The following is a 26,011-nucleotide window of genomic DNA, read 5'->3' as shown; positions in this document are numbered from 1 at the left end:
CCCTAACGTGAGGGTTGGGGGGAGGCAGGAGCTGGGAGGAGGAGGAGGAGGAGGAGGAAGGGAAGGCGCGGGGGGGGGGGGGGGTGGGGGAGGAAGGGGCTCGGGCATCAGGCTGGTAAATAAACTCCGCGATGATTCCCCTCCCTCCCGCCGGCCCCAGGTGCGCGCCGAGCGCCTGCCTGCCCGCTGCCCGCCGGCGGGAATGACCTGACGGGGATGTGACCGACTCCCCCAGCCCACTGCCGCTTACGCCCCCCATATATATATATATATATATATATACATACATACATAGATGAATATATATATATAAATACATAGAGAAATCGTTCTGGGGGGAGGGGCGGGGAGCTCGGATCATGGCCCTGGGGCTCCCGGGGCTGCCGCCGCCGCCGCCGATCCGCAGCTCGCCTCCGGGGCCCGACCATGGGGCTGAAGGCTCGGCGCGGCGCCGCGGGCGGTAGCGCGGCCGGCGGGGCGGCGGCGGCGGCGGGGCGGCGAGCGGCGAGCGGCGGCGACCCCGAGCAGGGCTCGCTGGCCCTGGGCGCCGGCGGCGACCGGGACGGGACGCTGCTGCTGGAGGGCGGCGGGAAGGAGGAGGGCGGCAAGCGGAGCCCGCCGGGGCTGGGGCTGCTGGCGAAGACCCCCCTGAGCCGCCCGGTGAAGCGGAACCACGCCAGGTACCGCCGCATCCAAACTTTGATCTACGACGCCCTGGAACGACCCCGCGGCTGGGCGCTGCTCTATCACGCCTTCGTGTGAGTACGCGGTGCTCCCCGGGGGGATGCCGGGGGCTGCCCCGGGGGGATGCGCCCGGGGACACCGTTTTGCTTTATCATTCTCTGCGTAAGGCGCTCCAGGGGCTCGCTCCGGCGCCGGGTGTTTGTGGGAGCAAGGGTCTGATACGAGGTGTGCTGCTGAGCGGCTTTATTTCTTTCTTTTCTGTCGTCGGGTTTTCCAAAAAGAGCAGCTGCTTTTAAGTCTGAGTCCCTGTCTTGTCCGTACCCCCACGTTGCCTTGGAGTGGCATTCCCGAGCCTCTATGTCTGAGACGCTGGAAAAGGGATGCCAGAAAGACCAAGCTCTGAGCGGTTTTAAGGCTCGAAGTGCTTCTGGGGAACGCGGCCAGTTCAGCTCAGCTCAGAGCACCGCGTGTGGTTCAACTCACTGTTATAAACCCCGAGCGAACCGACGCCTTCAATAGTTGAAAGTGTCAAATGAAAACCATCGGGTTTTGGTCCGATAAGCATCACCTCGCAGTGCATGAAACCTGAGCGTTGCAGCGCTGTCAGGTAGAAAGTTACACTGACCACAAGTGAACTGAGAGGAAACAAACTCGTTTTGTGACATTCACAAGTCAAGTGAATGGCGAATGGTTTGCACTCCTAAAAATTCTGTACCTTTAAGTTTTCATAGGAAAAAATAATTCTGTGTACAGCATAGAATGGAGTTGGTAGAGTCCTATTAAAATAAATGTGAGGTTTAATGTTGTGAATGTGTTTGAAAACCCAAGGGATTATCAGTGATCACGGTGGTACTGTTTTTCTTTGATGCTGTTAGGTGTGCGCAGCTCTATGTGACAGAGGATTTAAGCAGTGATTTCTGAAACTGGTTTACTTGGCAAAGATAAACAGAGCTCTCTAGGCTGCACGGGCTGTAGCCTAGAGCTGGATCTTGGGAAGTCCTAATCATTGGCATAGTCTTTGCACCTGCAAATAAACACCTTGAGTGTAGGGCTGTGATTTTTACCTTCAGGCAAATTTTTCATGATGTTGGCAAGGATTTAACCCTGGACAAGAATTAAAATGAAATGTTCACTACTGGTGTGCTGCTGCGTGCCACTCACTCGTTGCTGCTCCCCCCTTTTCAGTGTTTATTTATAAAGTACATCTTGGGACACAGGTCCTATTTTCCAGATTAATTTCTATGAATATGCGGATACTGGGTGCTGTGACACTTTTTCAGTTCTTTCGCTCCTTTTTGCCACAGGAAAACTTCTGCTGGCAGGCAGGGAGCGACAGCACTTGGAGTGTGTTACGCTGGGAAGGCTCTTTGGACCAGAGCTTGCTGTTCAGTCGTGCTCAGTATTGCATAATGCTGCTTCTTGCTGGGGGGAGCCATGTCTGGACGGAGGGGCACCCCTTTCATCCTGCCTTAGTCAACCCACACACACACTGCATCAGTGAGGATTTGGCACATGGCAGAGCACTGTGAGCAGTTGGCATTCCTCTGTGGCAGCTGGGTCAAATCTGTGCCCAGGCTTGAGTCTGGATATAGGCAATAGGACAGTGGATATGTGTGGAGAGGCTCAGGTGAGCTGAGAGATTCACGTTTATTTGCAGTGGTATAAGAATTTCCAAGTTACAACGTTTATTTTAGGTAGCTCTCCACATGTGTGGTTGACCTTAAGATCCTTATGCAATATGATTCACAGAACAGGAAAAAAATCAGGATATTTGGATGGTTCAGTCCTTCTTAGGAGTGGACCTGACACTGTGTGGTCAACTTCCCTTTGGTGACTACTCAGTCCTGCAAAACTGAAATGTGAGTCTGACCTGCTCTCACAGAAGTCAATAACAGCTTTGTTAAAATCATTGATGCCAAGTTTAATATTAATGAAAATGAAACAAAACACTTTTAGAAGTCCTTATCCTTAAAGGAAGTAAAACACAGAAGTCTGTCAGCTGAGCACAAACACCCTGTCTCTTCCCAGGACACCCCAGGGGGCTCAGCAGTCCAAGTTGGCCCCACTGGGTTTCTGTTCAGTCTCAGCTCCTTCTGAACTCAGTTGAAGTTATGCAGTCTCACCTCAGTGTAGGACCAAACCCTACAAAAAGGAATCTGGTGAGAGTGATGGCAGAGTGTGCTGAGATCTTGCTGACAGACTTCAGAGCTTGTTCCTGCCACTGAAGAATGAAGATCTGCTCGAGAGCAGAAGTGCCGTGGGAAACAGCATCTAAGTTGGTATCCAAAGTCTTTGTTCTTGCTTTCAAATGAATTGTCTTTTAACCTTTTTTCCTTCTCTAAAGGCGTGTTGGAGGTGCTGCTGTGACAATGTGTAGTGCCATCCCAACAGTCCCCCGGTGATACTTTTCACACTAGAACAGTTTACACTTTTCCTTGGGAAGGCAAGAGATTGCGTATCTTTCCATAAAATAGACAAATTTGATCCTGTGTTACTCTTTAGTAAAAGTCCCATTTTTCTTATCTTAGTGGCATGTCACGCTTTGTCTCATTTTCTGAGTAACTTTGCAATAAATGCCATGCACTCAAAACTACCAGTAAGATGGTTGCTCTCATATACAAATAACCAGACAATAAACAGCTGAGAGCCAAAAGGGATTGCAGCATGGATGGATGTGATTAATTCCTTATAGATCCAAGCATTCAGAGATATTTAATGAAAAAATTATACAAAGGACTCCAGTGCTGTGTATATCCCAGGGTTTGGGAAGCTGCTGATGGAAGAGGGTTGCAACCTTCAGGACGTGCCAAGGATGTTGTGTGGGGCTCAGGAAGGGGCTTTGCCAAGGTCTTTGTAAAAGCTTTGGGTGCTAGAACTTTTAAAAGGGTGGTACAGATGAGATCTTGTTAAATCATAGAGTGATGCACATATGGCTGCAAAGGGGTCATGATCCCCTGTGTATCTCATTCCTATAATGTGCACATAAATAAGACTTGAGCAGTGCCTGTTGTAAACTCTTGCTTTAGTTCAGGTGGTGTTAGATCTACTGAAATGATTCAGTCTATTGACATAATTCAAGGAGAATGCATGAACGTGATCGGGCCCTACCAAGCCCTAGGGACAAAGATGCAGGGAGAAAGGGAAAGGTTCCCGATGGCAACTTTAACATTCAGCTTTCACTGGCAGTGATTTACAGAAAGTAGCATGAGATACTTTCTTCGTAATTCTTCCTTCTTTCTTGTTCTGCAAAAGTGAGTTTGTCCAAGCCTATCCTTGGGGAGTCGTTCCCTAAAGAAGCTGACTCTGTTTCCTTTCCTATCTGAAAACATTTATTCTCTGGCAGCTCTACTGGACAGGAGATTTATGTATCACCCATGAAGTTCCGCTTTGCTGGGACACCAGGGTTGATGGACTTCTTGGCAATATGGCAATGTCTTAGTGGCATAGTTGGTAAGAGAAATTTGTTTTTCCTAAGAAGAATTTCACCTCTGTAAGGCTAAACTCCTCCTGAACATTTTCAATAAATGAAATAAAATAAAAAAAATAATTCTCTTTTAACCTTTGAGGTATTTAATTTGGACATGTCTCTTGGGGGTTGCAGATCAGGCTACAATCTATCCCTGCTCTTTCCTGAGCTCCTGTTGCTGTAGGAATAACTGATGTTCCCATGAAGTACTGTATTTCCCTTTGTGTTAGGCAGCACAATATATTGTAGGAAACCCCTGTGGTTGTGCCTCATGGGATGTGTACTTTGGACAGGGAGACAGACTCAAGACCTGCCCACCTCCACAAACCATCCAAATGCTTTATTTATGCACTGAAGCATTAATGAATAGAATGAAGAATTGAAAATAAGTAAGATTTTGATTTTTCCAGTTTATTTTTAATTGTAAGCATGAAGTATTTGTTGGATAATGAACAGAGTCCAGAAAGATAACATAATACAGATCAAGTTTGGAATTGCAATTTGCGGAAAATTTTCAATCTGACAAAGAAAATAGAGGCTGAAAGAGAGGTATCTAGGATATATTCTCGTTTTCATACCATCTTCTGAGACTACTGCAGCCTTTACTTTCACAGAAAAATAAGACCAGGAAAAGGTTTGGTATTAGATTTTTCTTTTTGGGAAAGTGTGCAATATCAGCTGCACTCTGCTGGTGTAGATCACCATGTGTACCTGCTGATGAGAGGGGGAAACCATGGGGAACATGAGAGAACCCTTCTCTATTTGCCATGTAATCTTCTTTCAGTACTGCTTAATACCTGGAATAAAAAGAGGAGGCAGAGTCATGCGACCCATCAAATCATCAGCATTTCTGGGAAGCACCAGCGAGCACCTCCTGCATGACTGATCGTAGGTGTGTTGTTTGCAGAGAAGAGTGTCATGGGACTTGGGGAACAGGTTGAAGGTTTGGGGGCTTTCCATTATTTTCTTCTTCCCCCTTTGGGAGATGCTCTTTAAGACGTGCTCACCCACCTCCAGCCTGTGTGTGACATTTGGGGTGAGATGGGAACAGGTTTAGAATAAAAAGAAAGACAAATAGGAATCCTTCCTTGGCCTGTTTGGCAAGGACTTGTATCTAAGTGAGTCCCTGGAGCAGCAGAGCGAGCCTGGTCCATTAGTGAGTGCCCTTTGCTTATGTGTTTGCCAATTTGAGTTCTGTTTTAATTATTTATGCTAATTCATCATAATGCACAGATAAATATTCTGCAGTATACTTTGTAAAAAATAATGAAGTCTTAGTCATTGGAGACCTTACCACACACCTCTGCTATTGCAGCTCCAGACTTGCAGAGCTGCCCTGTGTTTGTGTGTGGTTTAAGGAGATGAGACTGTACCTCAGTCACTGGGATCAGCCAACATGACAGGCTGTGGTCACCAGGGGTTTGCTGGGAGGAATGAGAAGGGGCATCAGAGCCTGGGGAAGCCACTGTCTGGGTAACGTGAGTGGCTTGTGATTCCCAGCCATAGCTTTGGAGTCACTTCAGCAGCTCGCAGGTGCCCAACGCTTGTTTAAGCATCCAGACTACCTCTGAAATTACAGACCTTCGGTGAGAATAGGTGTGTTTTCATCTACAGCTTCATATCTCTGTGCTTGGGCATTGGTGCTGACAGCAAGACCCATTCTGTGGTGGTACCCGCAGAAGTTGAGTTGGTTTGCCCGCTCTTTCCACGTTGCCATGACTCCGCTGGTAACTTGAGTTTTGGTGCTGCTCGTGCCTGCTCAATGGGCTCGTGGGAGCTGCAGGCACGATTCCATGTTGCACAGGTGTGTGCCTCAGTGTCCCCCAAACCCCTGGGGATGCAGGTCCCTCAGCACCCTTTTGGCAAGTCAAATCCCCAGCTCAAACTACGCAATGCAGCCTTGTCTGGACGAGTGTCAAGATCCACCGTGGTCAGCAATGCATGAGGGAGGGCTTGACATGTGGGAGAGCATCAGGACTGCCAGTGTCAGCAAACACTCAGCAGCTGGTCTTTCAGTGCTGTCAGCTCAGCCTAGGAATAATAGCTTCTCAAAAAGAAGTCATAGTCCCTGGTGTAATGTCTATAAAACTGAACAGTCCCAAATTTCATCCATTTGTTGAGCAGTGATACAGCAAAGCCCTTCCAGCAGCCAGCAAATCAAGTTTTTTCTTCTTTTTTATGAACTTGGTATGAGAAGCAGCACCATCTCAGTGCCACCCCTGCAGTTCTGGAGATACTGCCAGCAGTTAAGGCCAGGACTAGTCTGACTGCAGTATCTCCAGCCTGGACTGTGGTTGGAAGCACCACTTTGTTCATCTCAGTTTCCTCATGTGCCTCTGTTTGTTCCTCGCAGCAAACATTAGATCATGACAGGACACAGCAGGGCCTGGGCTCCTCTGGAACAGCTGCTGGGTGGAGAGGGCACCTGGGTTTTACTTACTGTTTTAACCTGAGAGGGAGATTAGGAAAATGGTACAAGAAATGAACAGGGAGAAACTTTCCACGCCCATTTTGCTCATTTTGCTGTAAAATGTAGAAACACTCAAAACAAATTTAATGGGAAAAATAGTAACTAAAGACTATTAACAGCTGTATTAGAAAACTAATACATTTATATAACACCAGCCATATGACAAAGTGTGCTTGAATGTATGCAAGTGAACATGAAGGTGCCCCAGCAATTCCTACTTCTCCTGAAGGTCACCTCAGAAGCTACTCACCCTGCACATTTCTGTTCTTTTTTTGGGACTCCCTGTCTTCAAATATCACTTGATTAAATCCTCTTTAATTATAGGTTACCCAGCATACAAACCTGTGCATTTAAGTTGAACACGATTCTGTATCTCTTGGTCATCAGAAAGTCCTTTGTAGCATTGAGATGCATGTGCAATATTCAAGGACAAGGTCTGAACTAGAATAATTTGTATCAAATTTAACAGCTGTAATAAACTTTCTAATCAAAATCAGTCAAGTGAGTGTTGAGATCATTTATATCTTTTTAAAAACATAATAGATTGTTGACCTTAGACATAGCCAGGTAGCTGAGTGGCTGGGTACTACCATGATCAGCCTTGCATGGTATAAATAAATTATAATGTTTATTCTTGTATTTAATAATGCTGTATTCAATTCTCATATTTAATAGTGCCATACTCTCTTCTTGTGCATGGAACTTTACAGAAGGAATGGAGCCATGGAGACATTGCATCTGCTATTGCTTCTGGCAGATACTGTATTAAATAGAATAACTTAAATATTAATAGCTTTGCAGGCAATGTGGTCTGCAAGAGCTGTTAAGTGTATGCTGCCTTCTGTCTCAGGATGGTAGCTGGGAAACTTAGTGTTTTCTGTGAAGAGAGGGACACGCCCTGGGATATTTGGATTCATGGTAACCTACTTTGGAAAAAGGCACTTTGGGAGAACTTCCAGGCTGGAAATCCATAAATTGCTTTCCCCAGCCTTAAGTGAGCAAACTACTTAAAAGTCTGTTTGACTTGGAGCAAGTGATGTCAGGAGGAACCTATCCAAGGTGGCACTGAGGTAATCCAAAGCAGAACAGTGTGACTGAGATTTGGTGGAAAGCAGCACCGAGTATCATCATCTTCCTCTGCACAACCAGCTCGCTGTTCTGTTCAGGCCTGGTGAGATCCTTCTAAGCTCCACTTCTCTATAGGATCCATCACAGGTCTTCATCCCTTCCAGAGCTTAACAGCCACCTCTAGTTGTAGTCACCAGGATAACACCTTGTCCTCCTTAGTGGTGCAAACCATGCTGAGGTGAAGGTTTAATATATCTAACGCTGCTAAATCTCAGTTGGAGAGATGCTGCGACCCTGGCATGAGAAGCCTCCAGTGTCTCTTGAGATACCCTGTGCTCTCCTTTCTCCTACGTGCATTAATCTTGCCAAAGTCCTTCCCAATTTACTTTTTCTTGGATGCTGGTCCATGGTGGTGGAGCAGTTCAGATCCATTGTATGCCAGCAGCAGTGCAGGACTCCTCATCTTCTGGGTTGGCTCTTGTCTTTTACTTTGAGTCCACACACTTTGTTTTATGTTGTGGATACTTACATCTTGCTTGTCCCCCCAGTTTTCAGAGCTGTGGCTGGGAGCTGTATGAATGTGTTTTACATTTCTTTGCCAACTTGTGTTAATTTGTGATTGTCATGTTGTGCTGTGTTTTAATCTCAGGTGCTTTTTATATTTACTTTATTCTGTCCTCATTAGTGTCTTGGTCACCTCCTATATTAGTACCTTATAATTTTTTGCTAACATTCAATTTTACTTCTTTTTCCAGATCATTAAGGAAGTATTTAATAAGGCCAGAACTAAGAAACTCCATTCAGCATTTCACTAAATAAAAACTCCCCTCCCCCGTTAATGCGATATCATTTTTTAGGACTTTATTCATATCTCTGAACCCAGTTTTTAATGTCATGGTGTTTCTCATGGTCATCTGAATTAATACTAAAACAAAGACTTTATGAGATACTGCACCTGTGTCAAAATTGCAAATAGTTCCGCATTTCTTTTTGTTCAAACCTGAGTTTTGTTTATCTGTTTAGTTCTGTGATGTGCATTTAATTGTTGTCTTCTTATCTCAGATATTTCATGTTTTTGACATGGTGTGTACCTCGTACAACAAAATAATTCATTGTTCCTCGTACCATCCACCTCTAAAGCAGAGCTAAAGCAATGCTGAAAGCTTAAATGTCCTAATCCATCCAGGTCCTAGTTCTTCTACATTTTATAGAAGCCATTAGATTTGGGTTGTATCTAACTTTAGGTGAACGACAGAGATATTAATACTAAACCAGAAGACTCTTTACAGGGAATTTCCCACTGACTGTAAATTCAGAGTCTAAAATTTTCTGCTTTCAGTGGGGATGGAGGAGAAGCAAGTACAGCTGCTGAGGGACTGATAGTGAAATCCCCAAAGCACCCTGTGGGGAGCTGCCCACCAGCTCTCAGCAGTGCAGCATCAGCTCTGCTTATCTTTGCTCCCCTCATGCCTCCCCATGCAGGGCTCAGAGCGTTTATGAGGAGGGATTACACCCTGAGGAGGGAATGTCAAGAGCAGCTGATTGAAATTGCAGGGGAATTAATTTAGGAAGGTAATTACACGAACTGGAATTTGCTCTTCTACCTTTGCTAACACTGCTGCTCTTGTGAGACGTGCTGGAAGAATTTCAATGCACACAGCTGGCTGAGGCTCCCTGATCACACCTCAGGCACCGTCTGCGCCGTGCCACCAGACGCACAGGGCCACAGCTCAGGACCAGCCTTGCTCTACAGCTATGACAGCAGCTTTCCTCATGCCTAGAGTAGGCATTAACTGTCTAGACTAATTGGCAGAGCCATACCAGGGATGTTCCCAAGCAGTGACACACACTGACTGATAACACTGCTGGATGACCTGTCCCATCGTTTTGTTCTGAGTGACTGAGCACAGATCAAGTGTTACCACAGACCTGGGACCACTCCCAGTAGGAGTCTGAGTGGGGCTCCCTGCTTTGGAGGCAGGTGAGGTCAATGATATGGACATTGGTCATGCCAGCTGGTCTCATGGACAGAGAGCAGGGCTGAGCATTTTTGGGTTACTAGAAAAGACGTAATTCTTATATATATGAGATCTTACCAATTTGGGAATATCCTCCTGGGTCTATGCAAAAAGCCACTTTTTTGGGATAGAATCTTAAAAATAATTTGGGATGGAAGGCACCTTTAAAGGTCATCTAGTCCAACCCCCCTGCCGTGGGCAGGGACACCTTCAACTCGAGCAGGTTGCTCAGAGCTTCATCCAACCTGACCTTGAATGTTTCCAGGGATGAGGCATCCACCACCTCTCTGGACAACCTATGCGAGTGTTTTATCACCCTCATTGTAAAAAATTCTTCCTTATACCTAATATAAATGGACACTCTTTTAGTTTAAAACCATGACCCGTGGAATAAGACCCTTCACTTAGATAAAGACCCAAGAAATCCTAACCCACTGAAATAATACAGGTTTCACCCTATGTGTGTGTCCAGTAACACATTTTATATTGTATATCTTTTCTTCTTCCTGTTCATGGGACTTCGCCATGGCTTTTGCCTTTTCTGCTTCAACATTCCTTGTGCTGATCAAACTCCCGTGGAGGTTCAACACTTCACCCCCACGTCTTGGCATATTAACAAAAGAATACATTTTTGTGGTACAAATCCAGGAGGAAGAGCCCTCTGATCATTCATTATCAAGCTTCTTACTTGTGTAAAACATAGAAGAAGATATTATTAGTTGTGTTGCTGCTGATATTTGGGTATTTCTCCTGAGTTTGTCTCATTATTGTAGATGTTGCTCCATTACCTTGTCAGGTTCTGGGTGCAGAGGTGGGATCTGACAGAGGCAGTTCCTGCTCTCAGAGTATGGTGCTATCACATAGTACATTGTCAAATACACTGCTTTTTTCAGTGTTAAATTACTTAAACGAACTGCATTTCCCTGCTTTTCCTCAGGGCTCCAGCGTCAGTCTCTCCACAGTCACAATGGGATCCATCCATCTATCACATTATCTGAGGAAGCTGTCTGGAATCCTTTTATAGATGCTAAAGAAAAACAGGAAATGGAACTTTCTAGAGTGCAATTAATCTCATTCTAAAGACAGTTCTAAACTAGGTGAGATTAATCACCTCTTGCAGCGCCTGAAACTTTCTGCTGACTACAAAGGAGACCTCATGTGACTAACTTAAATTTGGGTATTTGCACTGAAAACACCTGGGGAATGGGAAACTTTTTGCCTGACCTGAGAGGCAAGGATCAAAACCACATTGAGACAGCTGAATTTAAACATGTTCAGTAGGTATTTAACTTCTCTTTATAGTCAGTGGAGATCTAGTCAATACAGTCAATGGATTTTTTGGTGCAATTCATCCAACCAGATGTGTGGGTCTGCTTTACATGGAGATAAATTACACCTTCAGCTCTACTGAGCAGCTCTCCGTTGTCTATAGCAGGAGCTGAGGTGACTTGATCTCTGGTAAATGTCTGTAGTAAAAGCCACAATCACACAGAAAAGTCAAACCTTTAAAGGCAAGAGGAATATGACTCATATTATTACGTAGGCTTTTATTAATATTAGGCTCAGTTCTAATTCCCTTTCCTCAAGAGTTTTACATATGTGGCTACTTATTATCCCAGGCCATGACAAGCCTACGGTCATCCCTGACATGATGCCAAAGAACATATGATTTCAGTAGCTTTAATATCTTTCTCTAGTGGGAGTCTTGAGCTTACCTTTCCACTTTCCCTTTGTTCTTTGTTTTGCCATGGGCTTCATCTCCCTGAGCCCTCCCATAAATTTGCTCTTGGTTTATGATCATAGTTGCAGTTGATCTTGAGGTCACACTCAAATCCAGACATAACTACCTTTTGTACTGAGCTTCAGATCCAAACCTGGGATTGACTCTGTTTTCCCTCCATCTTCTTGTGGCCATTCAGGATTTACCTGGGCACAGGTGTTACTGTGGTGGGAGTTTGCCAGCAACAGGCCAGCTTCCTCCTATTCCTGCATTTCTGTCCATTTACATTGCTTCTCTTGACTGTCTCTCAAAATTGCCTCACCAAATCAAAGACAACACTGCTTTCTAGCAGGTGTCTTTTAGGGCCCAGAAAACACTTTGTGAGTGGTTTGGACATCGCCCTTTTGAAGCCTGTAACAAGTGTAAAAGGTCAATTTGAATGGCCTGTTGTGAATGAGGGTGATTGTGAGGGTCATTCATAAGCTCAGAGCGTTTTTTAAGTGCTACAGTTTTCTCTGTAAAGTTGGAGACTTTGCAGATATGTAGGCACCACTCAGTATTTTCAAGGGCATGCTCACTTTCATACACCAGCTGAATCAGAAAACCAGCATAATTGAACCTAATACTGAAATCATCGGAGAACTGTACAAAATCTGGATGCATGCAAATGCCCTGACATAAAGAAGTGGTTTTGGGTGGTGGTGTGTTCCTTTTACAGCTGCTAGTTTGCGTTTTGCTTGTTTTTGCAGAAATACTGAGCCAGCAACCTCTTTTAGTCATGTCAGTGCAAATGTAGAGTAAATCTATTACAGTCAGAAGAACAGTTGGATTTGGCTGCTGCACCACAAACTTGTTCTGGACTTACTACAAAATCTTTTCATTTTTTACTAATACTCTCTGCTCATACCAGAGGCCAAGGTCAAGGTCCTGCACCTCTGGCAAGGTACTTCCCTTCTACAACAGACTTGTCCTCTCAGTTAGGTAAACCAGCTTAAGGAATGGGATAAATAGGAGAGATGGAGATCCCCTGGCAAGAAAACAAGTGAACACCACCCTGTCCCAGAGCTGCCAGTATTCACACCATGGTGTTCATCATGTTGGGAGCTGGTTTATATAAACACTTCCTTCCCTCTCTGCTCCTCAAAGATGAAAGAGGATTTTTCCTACCTCTTAAATCCAGTTATTTGGTTAACAAATTCAGTGCAGATAAGCTGGGGAAGTTAAGCAAGTGAAGCACTGTCTTTCTGCCCATTTCTTGGTGAAGGTTGTGTCTGATCTTGGAGTTGTAGGAGGGAGTTGACAATTACAACCATAAAACCTTTTAGTTTGTAGGGTTTTAGAGGCCTCCAGTCCAGTCCCCAGAGCAGGGTTAACTTCACAGTCAAATCAGGTTGCTTCAGTCTGTATCCAGTTGAGTTTTGTGCATCTCCAAGAGCTGAACTACTTTATATTGTGAGGAGTGATAAATTTGGTTGCTCTTCACAGATATGTTGTTTAATGCATTTCTTATAACAGGTAGACTTCTAGACCAGGAGTCTTCTTCCTACCCCACTCCATTCAATCCTGAGTATGCATGGACAGAAGTGAGATGTAACATCTGGACAGAGATGCTGGGCAGGTCAGCCCACTGTGGAGGAAAAAATGCTCCAAATTTTTAGCTACAAAGAGAGTTGTGTGCCGCTAGGCTAATTAACGCCAACACTGCCTATGTTTGCAGCACTGGCCCTGGGGGATGCTAGGAATAACCTTCGGTGTAATCAGTACAGGTAACGGAGAATAGGAAACCTTTCCCAATGACTTCTCTTTTTTTTTTTTTTAACTGTAATTTGACATTTCCACCAAATTTTCATTATTCAGAAGAATAATTCAGTCTCTCAACTCTACAACTCCTTCATACTTTCCCATCTCTTTCTCCTTGTCCCTCACTCAATCCCGTATTCTCTCCTTCCCTTGGTGGCTTTCATAGCCTGGTTACTGGAGAACGGCACCCATCACTGAATCATCCAGCTCTTCTTTGTGCCTTTCCTCAGCCTCTCCTACTTTGACTATGACAACAGAGTTCAGTTTGACTTAAAATCTGTGGACCTAAGTGCTGGTATCAGGTTGACAGAGCCGACATGACAAATTGTCTCCTACTCAGATATAGCTGTATTTACCTTTTGGTCTTTTTTACACTTTTTTATTTAACTTATTGGATTTTAACATTGAGTTCACCCATGTCAGGATTAAAACTCTGCCTCAAATTCCCTCAGAGTAGGGACTCAACAAGAATTACTTTGTCCATATGGTGAAAGGTAGTTTAGGTGCAGGAATTATCTCTGAATCACCTTGTGTTTCATTAGTGTTTCTCTTTTGCTTGCACAGCTCCCTGATGTTAAATATGGCATTTGGTGCTAAGGTGCTTCCGCTGGGCCAGCCTGTGACTTTGACCACAGCCCAAAGTGAGAGTCCCTACATAAACAGCATCCTTGTAGGAGAAGAGTTGTTTTAATTCAGACTCACACACTTCTGAGTCACGGCTCCTGATCACTCTTTGCTCCAGGGGTGATGGTGGTGGTAGGGAAGGACTGATTTATTGATGACCTGTGTAGGTAACAGCTTTCTTGTGGTGACTCAGCTGTTCTCTCGAGAAAGAGGGAACATGAAGTGGAGGTGGACACCCATCTCTCTTCCCAGAAAGGGTACAAACTGAACTAATATCTGTTCCTGGTCTCAGTGGTAGGAGGAAGTGATTTAGGAGCATGACATACAGGCTAATCCATGATCTGCATGTTACTACATACACAACTTGAGCTTTTGCTCCCAGAGTCAAGGTGATAACACAGTGTCCTAGTTTGCAGATCCCTTTGCAATCGGTGTTGATAACCAAGAAATTAAAGATGGGAGCTCTTGGTGTGACAAACAGCAACTTTCTCTAGCAATTGAGTGTATAGGCAGGGCTGAATTCCTGAATCACCACATTCTCCAGCAAATGGGATGAGAAAGAACATTGCTCCCAGAGACCAAAGCAGGACATAATCACCTCCGAAACAACATTTTGTTGGACACCATAGGGAAGCTCTTCTGTTACAGAATAATATCTTACAGTTTTCTGGAAACAGTAACTCTAAAGAAAACATCATTAGGATGAGTGAAGAAAAGAGATTTTGAGCAGATGGAAACCTGTCTTCATTGGCAGTGCTTGTTTTCACTTATTCTACCATGAGTAAATTTCCCAGCAACTTGAAGTAGATAATGTGTTTATAAGCCTTAATCTGAGTTCTCCATCAATGTTTGTTCCAGTCTACGAAGACGGGGAGTTTCTGTTATACTAGAGGGCTTTTTGATTGCATAAATGATGATATAACACGGTTGGAAGATGATGCAAGATAAATTTAGGCTAATAGGGGAACAGATATCTGCTGGAAGAATTTGCACAAGAAATTATCGATTTTCCACTTGTCATTTTTAAACCAAACTTGGAGAATTTTCTAGAAGACAGCTGTAGGCTATAGCTTTGCTGCAAAATATGGGCTAAATCAATAATTCTGCATATTCTTGGCTGATGATTAGGCAAGACTTAAAGTTATAACTAGGAATATTTTTTTTTCTAATTTAGCAACAATAAGATAAGTAAATGAGAAATGAAGTGACTCAGGAAAAAGATATTTACTTATATCTTAACTGTATTGTTAACATCATAATGTAACATAACAGAAGCAGTAGCAGTTATAGTGATTGGGCTGGAATTCTTAAAACTAAATGTAGTTATGTCTTCTCTGTAAATATCTAAATGTGTCATTTCAATCTCCTCAGATGCTGGTATAAACCACTGCTGCAGAAGCATTGCTGATGTTCAGCTCATCCTGAAGTAAATGACGACAGGGATATATCACATCCTGATTACCAGTGATGATACCAAATAAATAGGTATCACTTGACTGTAATGGGAGATTCAATACATGGCTTACATATAGATGTAGTAAGTGCTTTTTTACTAACCCAGAAATTATTTATAATGTATTTATACACACTATAGAAGCATGTTCAGGGACAAGCAGAGATGAAAGTCCTTTAGGCTGTGCATCCTTGTACCTCCCAGATTATCCCAGATTACTTCCAGCACTTTTAAGTCCCATCACATTGCTTCCATAAAAACATCCAGCTTTTTCCTGAGAAGCTGATGAGGCAAAGACACACCTGACCTCCTCAGTGAGATGCAGTCCACCCTGCCCAGCTGAGTCCCTTGTGCTCTGCACTGCCCAGACAGAGCACAGAGGATCCTTAGCCAGGCTGGGTCCAAGTTTGTACACAACAAGACACAGAAATGACAGTGATTGATAGCTGGGGCAGGTATAATTTAACAAGAAACCGGTTACAATTGCTGTAATAATCAGTAGTCTCAGTGCTCCAGTATTATTTTTGTTTTGCATGTGTGGCACAGAGACAAGCCTTCTACAAGTGAAGACTGGAAGGAGCAAAGTGCTGGATTTGCTGATTCTTACAGACTGCTCCTTTCTTGCTTAAGGGATGGAGAGTGAAAAGGAGAATGTGAAAAAGTGGATCAATAAGTAGGAGAAGATGGTATCACTGGTGGAAAAGAGAGTGGTGTCACTCCAGAACAAGCAATGGTTCGATTTTAGTAACTGTTCTTTGAGAACTGAGGATTCAGTCCATGGTTGTTCTGGGAAGACATTGGGAAATAAAGGTCATGGTCCATTGGAGAGACTGTTCCCTCTAACTGGCCTTGAAATGATATTCAAAAGCCATCCCCAAAGCTGACATCCTCACTGGTAGTGTTTTCACTTACGCCACAGATTAAATGATTGAAAGGTCTAGTGCAAAGGGCACCTCTGTTTTGTCACTGTTCCTGAGAGTGTGGAATCCAAGCCCAGGTGGGGCTCAGTGGTAGTGCAAGGTGTGGGCACACAAACTGTTGTTAATCATACTATTTTCACTCCCAGGGAGAGAAGACAAATCAACTGAAGGCTGTCGTGTTTCAGGGCTGCTAATTCAGCTTCTTTTATATCAATTCAGCTCACCAGGAATGAAGGAGCTACCAACTTTGGAACCTGGGGACTGTTCTGCTCATAGTGCTGGGGAGAGTGGAGTAAAAAATTTGATGGCATTAATCCAAGAACATGTGTTGTTTTATGGCTGGGTTCTCACACATGATCATGCCACTGGCTGTACTCCCATGCAGCTAGCTGCTCATACAGAGCCTGTGAGGGGGTGCAATATTTGTGTCTAATACACCTTGTTTGCTGGGGCCAGTGGGGTTTGTGTTTCTGACCAATCTGGAGGTCCCATCCATCTTTATTCTCACAACCATGCTTTTCAACCACATTTCACTCAGATTCATATACAAGCTCCAGGTAGATTAGGTGGATTTGTTTAATTCACTTAACCTGAACTCTGCGGGTCTCTCTTATTTCCCCAGGCCTACTGACAATGGAGGAATGGAGAGTTTAAGACATGTAGCCTATGTGCTTCCTCTGCCCCCACCTGTGGTCTGTCTCATCTGTGTCCTTCTTGCTCCATCTTTGATGGAAATGCAGAGGATTTAGGGAGGTGATCAAGAAGATAGAATTGTATAATACTGAGGTTTTCTTCCTTTTCTAGGCCACTATGAGCTGTTGAGCAATAGCATTTCATGGCAGCTGCTGCCATGGGCTCAATATGGGAGATATATGGGCTAAATCATATGCACAAACCTCAAGGTGGGTTGTGATCCTTCTGCTGGCAAGTGCTCAGCTTCTGTATGTTGTTTATGTTGTTGATTTATGCAGACAGGCTGCAGTTGGCTTTGTTTTGGGCAACTCTGGAAAGCAAAACCTGTTCCTCTGTCTCTGGATCCTGTATGTGGTGCTGCTGGGGGCAGGGAATGGGGACAGAGTTGACACAGGTGTTGGATGCTACTGACCTGTCCAGCTCTCGTAGGCATCAATCTGCACCTTCTCATCAGGTGGATCTGGTTGCAAGGTGTCTGGTTTAACTGGGGAGGAAAGTGACAGGGAGGAGAGATGGGCTAGAAGGGCTGGAAAGGGAAAGCAGATTTTGTCATTCCATGGTCAACACTTGTTACAGTGGCATGACACTGATAACTGCAATTTAGGGGGCAATGGCTGAACTTTGCTAATTTGCAGTAATTAGGGAAGAGGGAGCAAGCAAGGAAAGTGGAAGACCAGTTCATGTGAAGTAGTACTTTATATAAAATATTTGTGTTGTAGCATCAGCAAGAACCTTGTTATGGTCTGTGATCTCACTGCAAATGCAGATAACAAACTGGTCTTTGTGCAAAGACCTTACAATTTCAGTGTAAGAGGGGAATTTACAGGTGGATGCAGAGGAAAAGGGGTGAAACATGAAACATTGGTGGTACTCCCAGTTTGCCCTCAGCATAAACTGTTGATAATGTTATATATATCACAGGAATAGATTATTTGAAGAAGGCTATTAGTGAGGCAGCTTCATGCATCTTTGCCTCCTCCAGCTGGATGCCAAAGCAATAAATACATATGGGATAAATGCTATAGAGATCTGTCATGCAATCAATAAGGGCTGACACAGATCTGGGAAAAACTGCTATTCCCAGCAAGAGGCAAGGGAAAGCACAGGAGGAACCATGACTCAGGGGTACACTGCTCTGTCAAGATGGTCTTGTAGTGTTTGGGCTGTACTCCAGTATCAGTGCTGAAGCCCAGCCCTTAGTGGTAAAGCTCTCCTAAGGGCAGTGTGCTGTGCTTTGAAAAACATGGTGGGTGGTCCTAGAGGAGCACCTCTGCTCCATATTAGCTCCTCAGTCTTAGATGCAAAATACCAGGAGATAAATCCTGGATGAACCTTGCAGGGTCCAAAGGGTAGTGAACAAATGACCACTTTCTGTTGGAAAGTGGTGTGCCCCAGGAAAAAAAATCCATGAACCCAAGTACCTCTGTCAATTCAGCTGCAGAACAATCTTCTAGAAGGATCCTTCTCTAGTCTCTTAATGCATTGGAGGTTATCCCTGACAACATGAACGGTAGGAAAAATGAGTGAGCAGCTCTGAATAGTATGTGCTGGAGGCACTCAGAGAAACAGTGTCATTGCCGTGTATCATAAACTGAGCTGGAAGTTGGCTGAATGTTCTGGTGAAGATTAAGTTAACTAAGAGAGAAACTGGCTGCAGAGAGGCCTGTAGTGTATGAATGCCAAAAATATGTTTCTGGCAAAGCCGTAAGACATTCTACCTATCTTCATGATCCAGTTTTGTGTCCTTTGGCTCTGTAGCCTGACTGTTCCAGGGAAGAGCAGAGGTGGGAAATCAGAATTATAATTGTGCAGCTAATTTTAGAAATGCCAATATGGCACACCACTGCTCACCGGTTTATTTAAATCTCTGGCTAGAAAATTGCTGGTTGTGGAGGAATGAGCTTATTCTGGAGACACGGTTGAAAAACATTAAAAGCGAGCTGGATAAAATGTCTTTCTGATTTCCATCATTTCTTGTAGTAGTCAGCTGTTAAAAAACCAAACAGGTCCCTTCAAAAAACCCCAAAAGATTTCCAAGGTATAGAAAGCTTTTATGCCACACTTCTGACTTGGCAAACTGAAGAGGTACCAGGAGAAGCTGCTCAGTGTGTCTACATACGGCTTTAACTTGGAAGTGTAACCATTTTAAATGTCACCACTGATTTCACAAATGACTCTATTGATGTTGAACACTTTGGCTGGATAACACACGTTATAAACAACAAAAGTCTGGGCTTTTTCCTCATTTTGCTGTGTTAAGGCAATGTCATTGAAGCAGCCATTATCCTCCACTACTAAACACAACGTAGGTAGATGTTTCCAGAAGTCCAGTACAGTGATCCCTCTCCATGGATAGTAACTATCAAACTTATTTCCTGGTGTGTAATGTACTTGTACAAGCACGGTCACTGGTAGAAATTGGGACAAGCCTGTAAACTCATAGACCTGCAAGGAGCAGACTCAGCCCTTCACATCTCAAAAGGAGAAGTTCCCAAGTTGTCATCTCCCCTTACACATTTCCTTCAATCCTCCTCAGCCATTCATATGACTGCACCTCTCAGACCCCTTTCTGGCTCTGGCAGGAACAGGAGATACGATGGCTGAGCCAAAGCAGGGACCTGGTCCCTCTCAGCAGTGCCACGTCCTTGGAGCCCCCCGCTGTGGCTCTGGTGCCTGCAGCCTTACCTGTCTGCCATGGGCCTCTGATGGACCCAGGGCAGTGCTTCCTTACAAGCCTCTTCTGTGTGACAAGATAGTGAACTTAATGCCATTGTTGCCATGGCATGAAGAGCTGAATGGGTGGTTATGGGAATGGTGAGGCTTTGCTGGCTGTTTCCTTAGGTGATGTAAGTCTCCAGTGCAACGAATATCTTACCCAGAATTTTTATTTTCTGCTTAAGGTTGTCAGTGCTTTTTCAAACATAACATTTTCTATAAATTGATTTTTTTATCTGGATACAATGATTTTTTGGACATGAGGTATTTTGTTTGGGGGGGATGGGACTTTCTCCGTTGCTTTATACAGCACAAACCCTTTGATATATGAGCACCTAAATTCAATGTAAGGTAGACTATTGTTAGCAAAAGATATTAAAAATTTGCTGGACTACCTGGGTGATATGGTTTGAAGCTGGCTCCCTGCCAAGTCTTCAAACCTTACCACAAGAAGTCCCCCGTCCCCCCCCAAACCTCAGGGAGAAGATGGAAAAAAACAACCAAGAAAACCGAAACGAGAGAGAGACAGCTAAAGCAATATATATATATATATATATATAAATATATTTACACTTATGTTACAGTTATATACAATTGAAATATATATACAATTTTACAAGGAAAAGGGAAAGGGAAGGGGGAAGGGAAAAAAAGGAACAAAACCAAAATAGAATATATATATATATATATATATATCCCAATCAGTAACCCAATATCTATCCACTAAAAGAGTTAGCAAAGAAATATCTCACTACTCTCCTTGGGACAACCGAGAGTTGCTCCGGAACGATCGCCGGCAACCTCCACCTCCCAAGGTCGACAAGGCCTTCCCAGGCCTCGCTCCCCAACACGGCAGACTCAACAGCAGGGAACCTGCACCTGCAAGCCGCCGGAAGGAAAGAGAAGCGAAGGCCTCTCCTCCTTTCTTCTTATAGTCTGACTTATGTAAAAATTGTAGGGAATACTGGGTAAATCTGGGCCCTTCCTTGGCTACAAACTGGTCACCAAGGAAAGCCTAGACCAAACCACCACACTGGGGAACAATAGTGAGTGGTTACAAGAGAGGGACAGGAGAACCTGTAATGGAGCACACGTCTTTCACTGTTGTGGGCTGAGTGATAACCAGGCAGGTAGAGGCTTGAAACAATAAACTGTAATTGATCTGTTGGGATTTTAATAAAACCTTTGAGGCAATAAAAATTCTTTTATGAAAAACAGGTCTGGGTATCTTTTCTAAGAAGGTCTTTACTGTAACTGCTGGTTTAAATGTTAATTATGGTTTTGTAAGGCATCTCTTCTCAGCAAGTGATAAGCAGCAGAGGGGAGATTTGGTGTAGTCAGCCCTGTGTGCCTGTGAGATCATGTCCCTTTGGAAAACTCCATGCCCATGCCCATGTTCTTCTTGAAACTTGGACAGCTCAGGGACGATTTGTGAACTCTTGGGGTATCTACAGCACGTAGAGAAGCGAGGAATCTGTGGGAATGCTGTGTCATGCGAGGGAGGACTATTTATAGCCAAGGAAGCTGAAAAGGTAGATATTGAAAATAAGCAGATTGTATAAAGATCAGTCAAATATTGCAATTTCCCTTCAGATTATAAAAGAACCTTTGTTAAAATAGAAAACCACAATCTTTAAGATATATCTGTATTTTTCTCCTTTGCCTGTATCTTCATGTTTGGAGAAAACCCAGGGATCTTTCTTTTTGAAACACAAATAAGTTTCAAAGCTGTTGTTGCTAGCACCTGGTTAGGAGTTTAGAGTTGCAAAGCCATTTACAAAGAAATCTTATGTATTTGCTCCTAATTAGAAACAAACAAACAAACAACAAAATCTTAAAAAGAATAATCTTTAGACCTATATTGTCTCTCTTTTATCACAATTAGGCAGAAACATTTTAAAAGAAATTTAAACACATTTGTTTATTGAATTTGGAATTACAGATGACCTGACTGTCTCTTAAAAAATGTCTCTTAGTGGTTCTGACTCCCAGTTTGAGTACAGATCCCAAGATACTTTCAGAGTTTCTTGCAGTCCTAATCACAAGAGGCCTTTTGTGATAATTATAGCAGCTTTTTACATATATGTTAATCTTCTTTATTTATTCCTTTCGCCTTTGGAAGGTTTATGTTACCAAGCAGTCACAGAGATCTATATGTATGTATAAGCTTTCCAAGATACAAACTGGGAAATGAATACTTCCAGCTTTCCCAAATTTGCTTCTTAAAAAAAAAAACTTGGAAAAAATAGAAATCATAATCTTCTCATTTCTCCTGGGAACTCAGTTCTGATTTTGCCTGTGAAAAGCTGCAGCTATTGTATCTCTCCAGAAGAGCAAAAAGGCAGTTTTTTGAAACATAATAGGTTCATAGTCTAAAAAAAAAAAAAATGGTGTGGGTGAAATTAGGAGGGCAAAGGAGAAATAGCTGATACAGTGAAGTGGAAAAAGTGACAAGTCTGTTCAGTAGATATTGTGTGAGACAATATCCCATTTACCTGTGTGTTATTACAGGTTCACCTGATAAATGGGGACTACTTTGGGCTGCGCACTGTGCAGCCATGGGGTAAAATTGGTCCTTCCCTCATTGCTTGGGCACCTCTGCCTGGACATCAGAAGAGACTTTATAGCTTTCAGACTCACTTGGCAAGCTAATGACAAAAGTATGGGGATGCAGAAGATTTTGTTTCTCTGAAAAGAAGCAAGCACCAATAGAAGAAGCCAGGACAGGAAGGAAATCTTTGCAGGGACTGAGTTCTGTTCTATCTGAGGTAGGAACATAATGTGGTCTTTTCCTTAAGTGAATAGTGTCTTTGTGAAAGCTAATTAGAATCTGTCCATACTGGGCTCAGAACAGGACTGCAGAGCACTACTGGACTGGCACTAGTTTGGAATGATGAGCTCAGGTGTCAGTAGCAGCTGAGAATGGAGCTCCACAGGGGCCATGGAGGAGGCTGAGAAGGAAGGAAAAAGGCTGGAATACTGAGCAAATTAACCCAAAGTGAGGTCTAGGTTCTGTAGGCAGGCAGTTCCCAAGAGTGAACAGTGCTCCGAGAGCCTGGGCACATCTGCACATCACTGTCGGGTACATGGATCCTGCTGCTTCGCTCCCACGGCTGCTATTTGAAGACTGTTGAAGGCTTTTGCTATTTTAGTGGCTCAAAACCTTTCAATTCCATATCTATATTTATGCACAGCCTGTGTATATTCATTTCTGTCTTTTGCCAGTGCTGGTTTTCAGTTCAAACAGCTCTTCTGCTTCCCCCATTCCTCACTTTCCCAGCATAATTAAAGGGAACAGTCATCTTCTATCTTAACAGCTTGCTGAAAAGATCATGTTTGTGGATCTAAGAGGAAAAAAACCCTAAAAACAACCTTGTGATCCCTTTTTGGAATCTCTTCACAATTTTTGCCACCTTGTTTTATAATATACAAGCCAAAAATTTACTCAGAGAGACTCTTAGTGTCTTGTGATTTACTGACATCAATGTTTTTAAGTTCTGAATCAAGACCAGGCTTCTAATTTTTCTAGGAACAAGGACTGTCTTTCCACCTGCCCCATTTATGATTATAACAAATAAGAGACACAACAGAAATACAGAACAGAAGAGACTCTGTTAATGGATATGCTTACTCCTTTTAAATGTTTCTTGAAAATAGTTAGATTTAAAGTTGGGTTCTTTTTGTACCCTTATGATTTATTATAGGAAAAATAGTATAGGCAAGAAGATTGACTAAAAATATGCAGATTGTTCTTTTTCTTACTTTATACCTTAGAATATTGGAAATGTCAAAGTTAATCTTTGCTACTATGGAGAAGTTCTCGGGCATGTGTTGGAGCCCAGCTGCTGGAAACTCCTGAGATCTCAGTCCAGCTGTTACCTGAGTGCTGGGAAGCAGAGCCAATGGCACTAGAGAGTCCCTTGGTGGCTAGTTCCTCACTGACACCTCACCTGCATCTGCAGCAAAGCCCACAGGTCTTGGCTCAGCTGCTTCACAAAAGCAGGCTACAACATTCATCCCTTGAGGCAGTGTCAGTGAATTTGCCTCTCTGATTAGCAGTTCCCTTTGAGCTTTTTATGAATTTGCATCATCTCCCTTATGATTTTCTCCAAACTGTTTAAAGATGCTCCAGGTATAATTCTGGTGATGTTTTGCTCTTTGCTTAATCAATTTCTTTTAACATCTCATCTTTAGGTACCTTTGTCCTTGATTCCCACTTTTCCGTGTTCCTTAGAACAGATGAGTATTTCCTCTAGGTGATAACCTTAGTGGGAGAAGTTAACTTTTTAAAATTATTTTATTTTATTTTATTTTAAATTAACTTCACATCTGAAGGATTCAATGCGTGGAATTGTTCAGTGAAGGTAAGCCCTGGCTTTAGAAAGGGATCAGTCAAAGAGATTATCTTTGTACAGATGTCAGATTTATAGTTTTACTTTACCATAAACTGCAGAATTAATCACAGACATGGACTAAGGTGTGACTGAGATCCACTGGTGATTCATGGGCAGAGTAATCCAGGTTGTAACTGTGCTGCTCTGTCAGTCGTCACTGTGTTTGTGACAAGGCTGGGCACTGATTTTACAGCATTGATTTCAGACAGTGGAAATGCATTAATTACAGCCTCCTCTGTGATTTCTTGTTCTTGTCACAAGGTAGTTGCAGAGGTGGGGAAAATGCATAAATTATTTTGCAGGAATGCTGAAGACTCACGTCAGAGATTTAACAAGAGGAGTGCGACAGGTGATGGGAGCGATGCACAAAGGGGAAGCATCTGATGCTGCCTCGTACAGCTTTTGTTTTTGAAACTGTGCAGAAAAATGATGACAAAGAGATCAGATAAAAATGGCTGTGATTGACTGGCCCTTTTGTGTTAAGTTTGGGGCCAATGATTTAATGGAGAAGGAGGAGGAAGAAACCCCAAGTAACTAATAGGCATTCAAGATATTTTAATTTTTTTTTTTGTAAGTAGCTTCTAAAATTTCATTAGAATCCAGTGGATGATTATCCTGTGTTATTAATGAGCTTCACTAGATGTCATGTGGAGTTTGGGAACATTAAAAAGCCACTGTAGTATGTAGGGTTGGGAAAAACATATGAAAAGTAACCTTTTCTCTCTCCTGGAGTCTAGTTTTATTAAACCATCTTGAGGGTAATTTTTCTACCTTGTAAGGGAGGAAGGAGGACTTTGAGAAGAAAACTTTGTGAAACCTCTTAGTGTTTTACCTTTTTAAAGCACTTCCTTGAACTCCTCCCATTCTTTTCATGTTCTTCTGAACACCAAGAGTAGATGTATTCAAGACCACACAGTCTCCCTTATATGCAGCATAACCTTAAAATGTAAGATTGTGTGGGACCTTAGCTGGTCACCTTGTGCACTGCTAAACCAGAAACCAAAGCACATTAGCATATCCCTGCAATTTGTGAAGGGTATTTGTCCAATCTCTTTTTAAAATTCAGAATTCATGTTGAGTGAATAATGCCTTAGACCATCTACCTCCATTTCATTGCCTTTCCTGTTGGACAGTTTTCTCCAAGTCTATTTGGAACCAATTTCTTCCCACATTTGTGTCTCTACTCACTTTTGTTTGATATCGCTCTTATAAATCACACATCCCCCGCTCCTTTTTATTACTGCAGCAAGAATCCATGAAAAATTTCCATCTGAATCACCTTATCTGGGTTCATGGTTGATTTTGCAGCTGTGGCAGACGATGCATTTTGTAGCAGTGACTTGTTCTACTTTCTTTCTACCTACTGATCTGTGCATCACTGCAGACTTCCCTGGTAAAAGCAATCTGTCAGTGACCACAGTGCTAGACCAAGGACCAGTTCTTGGGAACAGCTTCTAAAAAATTATCTCTTATTGACATCTGTCTTCTGAGTACTGCCAATAAGACAATTGTAACCCACTCACTGTATGTTACCGAAAGATTTTAAAGTCAAAATGCTGCATGGTACTAATTCACATGCTTTTAAATACAAGTGTTATAATTAATTGATCAATTGTTCTTTAATACAAAAAAGGGATAGTTTAAAAAAACCACTTGCTGCGAGATCGTGCTGAAGGGTTTAATTACATTTATTCCTCAAAGTTTTGTTGATATAGTCCAGAATTCAGCATTATATTATCTACCCAGGATTAGCATCAGCTTGGTTGGTTTGTAATTCTCTAGTTCATCCCTTTTATACTTTTCAATATTCAAATGATGTTGATAGTCCTGCAGTCATTTTAAATTTTCTTTGTTTCTCAAGATTTAGTGAAATTAACTTTATGGGGAGAGTTCCTCATCCCTTAAAGGCTCTTGGTGGAAGATATGTGTCTGTTGTTTTTAAAAAAAGTTTAATTTTAGCAAATGCTACCTCACATCCCCTTTTCA

The 26,011-nt window shown here is 43.0% G+C and overlaps 1 protein-coding gene across 3 annotated transcripts in view; it reads left to right on the top strand.

Annotated features, from left to right (window-relative positions):
- The first annotated feature begins 116 nt into the window (after positions 1-116).
- The window catches only part of KCNQ3 (potassium voltage-gated channel subfamily Q member 3), a 199,346-nt gene continuing 173,451 nt past the window's right edge, over positions 117-26,011 (top strand). For all 3 annotated transcript variants that reach the window (XM_027712036.2, XM_027712035.2, XM_039381880.1), the window contains exon 1: positions 117-758. In XM_027712036.2, the coding sequence (XP_027567837.1) occupies positions 427-758 (332 nt within the window). In that variant the 5' untranslated portion in view covers positions 117-426. The remainder of the gene's footprint in view (positions 759-26,011) is intronic.

Source organism: Pipra filicauda, unplaced genomic scaffold (assembly GCF_003945595.2).
Source record: "Pipra filicauda isolate LSUMZ 115617 unplaced genomic scaffold, ASM394559v2 scaffold245_size1146780_pilon, whole genome shotgun sequence".
In the NCBI taxonomy this organism is placed as follows: Eukaryota; Metazoa; Chordata; class Aves; order Passeriformes; family Pipridae; genus Pipra; species Pipra filicauda.
The sequence above is the reverse complement of the archived record's forward strand: the minus strand, read 5'-3'. Positions and strand labels throughout refer to the sequence as shown.